Raw genomic sequence first — 8,773 nt, forward strand, 5'->3', positions numbered from 1 at the left:
CTCCCTCCGTCTCTCCCTCCCTCTCTCCCTCCCTCCCTCTCTCCCTCCACTTCCTCATAAGCCACACATGCCTGGCCTGGCCGCGCTGCGAACACAACTCATGTGTCGGCTTCACTGGAACCAACCACCTATACCGTCGATCCGTATCTCTTTTGTCTGGGAAGTCGGGGAGGGCGCCGAGAGATATGGACGACATCGCCGACAACTGTATACGGCTACTGCTTTTCGAGAAATCAGGGGGGTTAATCTAATCTTCCAACATCGCTGTAGCGGTCTCTTATCGCGGCGCTTAACAATCAGCGTCCAAAAAATAATTACATTTTAAGAACATTTATAATAAGCTATCTTCATCACAATTTCATTACAATGTTATTAAATTTTTCATTACACAATTGAGTAATGAAATTTCATCAAGTCCAGGGGGTGGGAGGGTGAGAGGGCGGTGACGGAGCGAGTCTTGCTCCCCACTGGGTCATCCAGCCACTCGTCGCTCGCACGACCTACTCCAGCTTGCACAGCTTGCACGTCATGCCCTGTGCAGCACAATGAATGGGTCACTCAGCTACAGACCAGGCCAGGTTGCGTACAGGTGCCAATAATAGACTGCGTTGCATTTTCAGAGAGTTAGACTCCACTGCACTCTGAGTGCACCTAAAAAAGCGCATTTCCTTACTTGCAAGCAGCACTCTCCGTTTAACGGTCTGAGCAATCCCCCCTTGCAAGTCGGCGGCCGCACCAAACGTGCCGGAGCGGAATAGTTCGAGTCGAGCAGAGCACCTGTTTCCTGAGCGCCCCGAGCTCGCAATTACCGCAGAGAGGGCCGCCCGTCGGCCGCCGCACTACTACTAGTGCGGCGGCGCTTTAGTTTGCTGGCCGATCTACCCGATAAGAAAAAAAAAACAACCGTCCGTATTGACGCAACTCTTAAACGCGATGCTCGTGCCCACCCAGGCCGGGGAGGTCTATGCGGCCGGCCAACGGGTGTAGTGGGAGCGGGGACGGGGGCGTAGGTGCGGACGGGGGGCGGAGGAGCCGCGTTTGAAGAATTCGGGGGAGATTATGCTGATTACGGCATGGCATTTGTGTGGTCGCGTGCCGCGGCGCTCATCAGCGAGGCGACCTTGAACAGGTGCTCCAGCCCAGCACGCAACGCCGCGGGGGTGGCGCCTCGCTCCGCACCCTCTATTTGCATAACGAATAGCGGCATGGTTGTAACACTCACATGTCATCCCCAGGGCGAGCATGGCGCCGAAGCCGGCCATGATGGCGAGGAGCTGGCAGACGCCGCTGTGCGTGTTGGCGCGCTCGCGCTGCAGGATCTCGAAGAAGACGACGTAGAGCAGCGTGCCGGCGGCCATGCCCTGCAGCACGACGGCCGCCACGCCCTGGCCCGCCGCCGGGTCGGCGCCGAGCAGCAGGCCGGCGGCGATGCCCAGCGGCGACACGGCGGCGAACGTGGCCACGTACACCAGGATGAGGGACAGCTTGGTGCGCGAGGTGACGAGCTCCACGCCCACGCAGAACGCGATGACGAACTTGTGCGTGGCCACGGCGCCGAACAGGTACCACACGTTGCTGGGGCTCGACTCCAGTCCCACGGCGAGGCCCTCGAACACGGCGTGGAAGGAGAGCGCCAGCACGGTGAGGAAGCCGCGGATGGACTTGGGCACGACCTTGTCCTTGAGTTGGCCGGAGGGCATGTGGTGGTGGCCGTGGTGCTGGTGGTGGTGATGGTGGTGGCCGTTCATGTCCGGCGCCGGGAAGGACGCCGTCGAGCCCAGGTGGCTGCCGAGCGGCGAGCCGCCGTTGATGAGTCCCTCCGTGCTCGACGTGATGCTCTTGCGGGCCGAGTCCACGGCGCGCGGCTGCGCCATGCTGCCCACCACCGTCTCCAGCGGTGCCTGCTTGGCCGGCGAGCCTGGCGCCAGGATGGCCCTGGGGATCATCTGGTTGGGGCCGCCGATGTTGCTGTGGTGGTGGTGATGGTGGCCGTGATTGTCCTCGCCACCCCGTTCGGCACCGTTGGCCGCGCAGCGACGGATGCTCATGGTGCGGTGCACCACGACGACGTCCTTGTCTTCGTGGTCGTGGCGCGACGCGCGGCCGTCGAGCACCAGGTGCACAAGTTCCTCCACGATGTACACGAGGAAGAAGCCCGCGCAGAAGACGAGCTCCGACAGCTGCATGTCCTCGGCGGGGAGGAGCCCGGCCTCGCGCAGCCCTTCGAAGCCCTGCCGCACCTCGGGCTGCAGGTGGACGAACGTGGTGTAGAGGAGCACGCCGCCGCCGAAGCAGAGCAGCAGCGAGATGACTAGCTCGTGGGCGCGCGCCCGCTTCCCCGACATGACGTCATCGCCGAAGTGGAACCAGGAGGCCAGCTTGACGGGGAGCACGCCGATGAGGAAGGACACCAGGCCCAGCACCACCATGGCAACCACCTTGGCCATGATGAGGTCCTGCTGCGACACGGCCATCCCCCTCAGCGGGTCGCCCGACGCGTTGAGCAGACCATGTTGGTGGACATGGTCGTGGTCGTGGTGGTCATGATCGTGGTGATCGTGGTGGCCGTGGTGGTCGTGATCCATGGTGGCAGATGGCGAGGGAAGTCTGGTCTAGAACAGCGTCACCTGGAACAGACGAAACAAAAGACCGAGGTCAGCGATGCACCACACCTCTAGCAGAAACAAACCATGTGTCGAAGCAGCGTGATCAGCAGACAACGACACGACACGAGTGCGCGCGCTCGACTCTCAAGTGGCTCAGTACAGGCGCGTGACCCTCAAGCCCGCCCGCCCGCCGCCCCCATGGAGGACACGAGCAAGGTCCCCGGCCCCGGCTGCCGCAGGCGCCTGCGCGTCCAGCAGCAGCAGCCACTGTTTAGCCGTCATCTCGACGAGACAAACAAATTCGCCACGTCATCCGCGGCGACAACAACGACTCGACAATGGCAAGCGTGCGGGCGTGAGAGCCATGTTGGCGGCGCAAGGTTGAACTAGGGGGGGCTGATACTATTCTGATTCGCGTTTGACAGCTGCTGCTGCTGCTGCTGGACTTTGCCATCTGCGGTCGACACGACGGTTGCGTCATTAATCCTATGGCTTTCCTACTCAAAAGGAATGGCTAAACACGTCCACATCAGCGAGACTTGCAGGCGCCGCCCATTGGCGCGGACCTCCTGGACACCCGGCACACATTCACAGACACAGACACACACACAACACACACACACACACACACGCGCGCGCGCGCAGACATACAAACAGCTGTTTTTATCAGTGCATCCATTCATTCATTCATATCGCGTAACGAGCAGACTACATCACGCGCAGGGGCGGCTGGGGCAGCCCAGCGCTGTGTTGTGAGGTCGCATTATTCAATTGTGTCCCACATCAACAGCAGAAAGAGAGAGAGGGGGGGGGGCAGAGAGGAAAAGGGTGAGGGGGGAAGAGGAACACGTCACTGCTGCGGCGCTTGAGACCCCCACCTACCAGTCCTCTCCTGGAAGGCCTTTGGGAGAGGCAAGGGCCGGAAGAGTGAGGTCGGGCGAGGTCGGGCGAGGTCGGGCGAGGTCGGGCGAGGTCGGGCGAGGTCGGGCGAGGTCGGGCGAGGTCGGGGCCTCTCTGGAGGGTTCGCGGGGTCGGGAGCGGTTCGGGGAAGCGCGACCCCGGCGGTAACGGCGCGGACGCGGGGGCCAGTGCTCGATTTAGCCGCCGCACGTACGTCAGCCCAACATCCTTCCTCGCGGCTCGCAGAGCGAGGAAGAGAGAGAAAGAGAGACAGAGAGCGAGAGACGGACAGAGAGAGAGCGAGAGACGGACAGAGAGAGAGAGAAAGACTCGCATAGAGAGCGGGAGATGGAGGCGAGGGAGGCGGTGTTAAAGCGACTTGACGGACCACTGCCACTTGGAGGAGTTGTCAGACAGTCGGACTCGCGCACAGCCGAGCCGGCCGGAGGGGAGAGGAGGGGATGGTGCGAGTTTACTGTTTTGTTTTGGATTTGGCGTTGGCCCGCTTGAAATAGACGAATGCCGACTTGGCGCGGAGTTTCCTGTCCGGACCGGCGAGCGGAGCGCGGCGCGCGCGCACACACCCCCGCAGTGTCCTTGGGGGTGGGCCAGGGTCAGGACCTTTTGCTTCGGTGCGGGCATATCGCGGAAATTATCTTTTCTTTTTTCGAGGCGGTCTCCGTTGATTGCCTCGGCAGGGAAGTCCAGTCCTTGGCACGCTCTATGGCGCGGCGGTGTTCAGTTCAGAGGTCGCGAACCTAGCGGGGCCCGGTTTAGCTCAGGCGACCCTTGTCCGAAAAAGGGACGGGGGTGGGCGGGACTCGAAACAGGTTCTCAAAATTCCATGCATATTCCCAAATGAGTTATAAAACTATTGTTACAGGGCGGTGTCCTGAGCCGTGGCGGGCGCGGGTACCGAGTACCGAGCGGGTACCGATCCGGTTCGTTATTTCACGTTCCGCTCGGGAAGACGAGCTTTTCGAGGAGGTGCAGGATCCTGCCTCCCTCCCCCCTGCCTCCTCCTCGACACACACACGTGCACTCGCTGCACACACACCACGCGTTATTACGTCTGATGCAGCCCCACGTTGTTGTGCTTATTGTTGTTTATTATTGTTATGACCGCCGTGCTTCCGTGGTCGGCTCGAAAAAAAAAAAAAAAGAAAACAAAGACGCCGACAAGCAGGTGGTGGAGAAGGAGGAGGAGAAGCAAACGGAGAGGGAAAACGAAAGAAAGTTATACTTTACCGCGCGGCAATGCAGGACGCGTTAAAAAAAAAAAACGTTTTGCCCTCACGTTTCGAAATAACGCATCAGCACAAGCAGGGGCAATACCGTCTAGAGAGTACACCGTCGATTTTTTTGTAATATCGTTAAAGAACAGAAATTTTACGCGTATCATCGGAGTTCACGCAACGCAAGCGAAAGTCCGAGACCTTTCCGTCGACCTCCGTCGCACTCCTCTAAGCTATCCGTCTGGAAAACTGCCCCCCCCCCCCAATCCCCTTTCTAAATCAGCCACCATAGTCAATGGCGTTTCCCCGCGTTTCCCTCCGCGCAGCTCGCCGTTCTAGAAGAACAAACATAGCGTCTCATCACGAGTACAGGACGGTTGGCGAACGGCTCGGTGGTTGTCAGCGACGCGTGGCGATCGGTTCGAACCGCCGAGGTCCCGCTGCCTCTGGTACAGACTCTGCTTGGGGAGAGGCGTTGAGTGGGCCTTTCTGCTGCGCACGCCGACACACAAACCTCACACGACGAGTACTCCATGGTGGATGGACTCGCGCGCCCGGCGGCGAGCTGGCTGCCTTGCTGCGGCGCCTCGTGGTGGTCCAATGTCAGTAGAGTGACCCTGACTCCCCCCCCCCCTCGAGTGTTTAATAACGCCCCCATTACGGCGCTCGCCCAGCCGGACCGCTACCGAGAGTTCTTTCTTTCCCACAGCAGATTAGCTGCAGCGGCAGCTTCTTGTCAAAAAAGAAAAACAAAAAGAAAAAAAAACAGAAAAAAAGAAGAGACACCGCAATTTTATGTGCATAAATTTACAATTATTCTGTCCGAGGTTGGCGTCTGATTTTCTGGAGGGGGATTATGACTTATGCCATAATGACCCGACGAGTGACATTCTCGCGTCGCCTAATGATGCCCTGTTCCCCGAACAGTAAAAAAAATATTTAAAAAAAATCATAGATAGAAGGAAAGGGGAAAGAAACATGGCCCAAAACTACCAGTGAAATGGTACGTATCTTTGTTTGTTTTGTTTTCTTGACAAGGCGCTTTGCCAGTCCGCGGAACGTTCTACTATTCTACTGTAGTCTCCACCTATCGCGCGGGTCCTGCTCGTGGGAACATATCAACACACGGCCAGGAGAGTGACGGCACACAATAGGGCTGTGGGGGGGAAGGACGACACTCGGGCGCGGAAGCTGAATCTGACACGCCTGCCGTCCCCTTCTCTGTTGTTCGGAGGGGTGCGGGGTGGGCCCAAATGAAATAGGAAAGGGGTGGAGGGGAGGACATGGCGCTCTGCTATCAGCAGTGCAGCTCTGTCCCTCCTCGCTCGCCCACCACCACCTGCCTCCGCCACCCTCTCTCCTTTTGCCACCTTTTCGCGTCCACCTCGCGGGGGGGCCCTTATAGGTCAATGAAATGGCACGGCGTGACCCGCCCCGCCTCGACCTCCCCCCACACCCCGCCAGCACCGCCCAGCCCCAGAGCGGTGCTTCACGCGTCAATCTCAATCGCCGCGCGTCCCACAGACAACAGCACCGTGCGCGCGCACACACACACACACAAACACACACACACAGTTCTCTCGGAGCCCCTGCAGAGCGGTCGGGTAGGCCGCCCCGCCGGACACCCCCGCGCGACGTTGCCTACCCGGCAGGCGCTCCGTGAGGGTGGCGTGGCGGCGGCGGCGGCCAGGAGCAGCCAGGAGGAGGAAGGAGAAGGAAGCCAATTACTCGTGGAGACTCGACGGCTAATTCAGGTTTGATTCATGACTACTACAACTACTACTGCTGCTGCTACCCGGAGCACTGGGCGCGCCGCGGGCAAAAGTACACAGCGCTCCGCTCAACTTGTGAGAGAGCGACGGAGAGAGGCAGAAGGAGAGGGAGGGTGGGGGGAAAAGTGAGGCTGTTGTTCTGTTGTTTCGGATCGCATCGAGAGCGGTCGCTTGATACTACCAATGAAAGGTTGACGGTCAGCGGCCGAATCTTAATCAAGTCACCCAAGTCTGACCAGAAGCGCGCGCGCGGGGGGGCCGCGGGGCAGAGATGGAGCCAAGGTTAACGGCGGCGTAAAGCCGCGCCGAGGATGAAGATGTCACCCGAAACGCTGCTCCTGCTGCCCGCCCGACCCGTTACGCAAGGCCTTCAAACCACAAGCTCGGCCGACCCGATTCGACCCTTACGACCACACGTGGCTAGCTAGACTGGCCCGAGACCTGCCGTGAGTTGAGGGTCACTCTCTGTTGGTCCAAGAAAAGGATACTACAGCTTCACGAAATTGCGAAGAAATTGTTATTAGGGGTTTCTCCAATAAAGGGTCACGACCATATCAAACTATGTAACTGACCTCAGTCTTTCACGAGCTCTCCAAACTACGAGACCGCTTTGCTTGCCACAATTTAAGAGTTCATTTATGACTGCCAAAATTTTGACATGCCTTTCAGAATGTCGAACTTTTATATTCCTTCCTGAGTGCAAAATTTTTGTATAAAACGGGGCAGTCCTTTCGAGACTGCCATTCTATTTGTCATTTCTTTGTCATTTCTTATAATGCCAAAATTTGGGAATTTAATGAGAGGCATGCCACAATAATAGCGGGAATAAGCAAAGAGGAATGGCACAATTGTAATGTGGGAATAAGCAAAGAGGAATGCCACAATTGTGGCAAGCAAAGCAACCATATGGCATGTACACTGACATACCAGCTGGTCTCCATCCCGGCGGGCGGGTGGCATGGCGCCCCCGCGGCGCATACAGCACAGAGCCGCGCCGCGGTCACGCCCGGGTGGGGCGCCGCGGCCCGCGGGTTGCACGATCCCCCGCCGTGATAGATAACCCCTCATAACGAGGCGTGTGACCTGCCCGCCCGCGCCCCGCCCGGCCCGCCCGGCCCGCCGGCTACGTTTCATCTGATTTCATCAGCAGAGTGATGATAATTGCCCACCACGTTCAATTTGCCACGCGGGTTGTCGCTGCATAACGGGGTGGGGTCGGGTCCTGATATCGTCAGCCAATAATGGTCACGGAACGAGTAATAGTTAGGCGAAAAAATTGAGTCGAAATGTTTTGGCAATGACAGTACAGTAACAGTTTCGTGGCGGTATACATGACATTCGTTGCATTGCAATTATGTTGACTTTTCTTGCCAGTAAATATTCACTTAAAAATATACTGGCATTTGCAAATTGTTCACACAAATTTTTGCTTTGATTCGTGCATCCTGCTTGCGAAGCGTCCTACTGGAGTTGAACACTTTGCAAGTGCACAACTATCAGTCTGCACACTTGTAATGGCTGGAAGTATGGGATGGGACACGGATAAATAAGGTGTGTTCAGGCACAGCCCTTCTTCAACACTTTCAGCTGTGCAACTTCCAACTTGCAAATGTAGAACATAGTAGCAAGAACAACAGACTTTATTCATCAGTGAAACATCGCCCCCACCACGAGCCAGAAAAAGCGCGCCCACGCACACAGACGTCCACATGCGTCTCTTCACACATCAACACACACACCGGGTCACTAACAACTAATTCCACATCATATGTCATGCAGGGAGCAGAGAGAGACACACACCTATCCATGCGGATCGCACTGGTCGCTGAACTCGCCGCGGTTTCCGATTTGTTTTATTATGATTTTGTATTGTTCGCGCGCGCGCACGGTTCGGGCGTCGTGTCGCGCGGGGTTCGCGATGGGCCGTGTGGGGCGCGGAGCGAGCGAGCCGGGGGGCAGCGGAGCAGCCAGCGTACTGAGGAGCCGGCAGCCGGCGGGGGGCCGGGCCACGGGCCGGGCCAGCCAGCCGGGCACACCGGCGAGCCGGCGGACCGTCCCCACCAAGCGGCCCCCTCTTGCTTCCTCCCCCCGCTGCCACGCCCCCTCCTCATCTCTACCTCTCTCTTTCTCCCCCGCCGCGTCCCGCCGTCTCCCTCCAACTCAGTCAGTAGTAGTCGCCTCTGACGCATGCATATGCGGTCGCTCAGCCGGTCGTGGTAAGTGTCGATGAGGTGGCCGGTGTAAAAAAAAATATAAAGTA

The 8,773-nt window shown here is 58.3% G+C and overlaps 1 protein-coding gene across 2 annotated transcripts in view; it reads right to left on the reverse strand.

The window, feature by feature from the left end:
* Positions 1–47: 47 nt before the first annotated feature.
* Positions 48–8,773, reverse strand: part of LOC113210606 (uncharacterized) — a 23,599-nt gene continuing 14,873 nt past the window's right edge. The window contains exons 1-2 of one of the 2 annotated variants that reach the window (XM_052271444.1): positions 8,314–8,484; positions 48–2,627 (exon numbers count right to left, since the gene is read on the reverse strand). In XM_052271444.1, the coding sequence (XP_052127404.1) occupies positions 963–2,585 (1,623 nt within the window). In that variant the 5' untranslated portion in view covers positions 2,586–2,627; positions 8,314–8,484 and the 3' untranslated portion in view covers positions 48–962. Of the gene's footprint in view, positions 2,628–8,313; positions 8,485–8,773 lie in introns of those variants that run through there. The other variant, XM_052271443.1, reaches the window with a different exon arrangement.

Source organism: Frankliniella occidentalis, unplaced genomic scaffold (genome assembly GCF_000697945.3).
Source record: "Frankliniella occidentalis isolate FOCC.00 unplaced genomic scaffold, Focc_3.1 Scaffold162, whole genome shotgun sequence".
Lineage (NCBI taxonomy): Eukaryota > Metazoa > Arthropoda > Insecta > Thysanoptera > Thripidae > Frankliniella > Frankliniella occidentalis.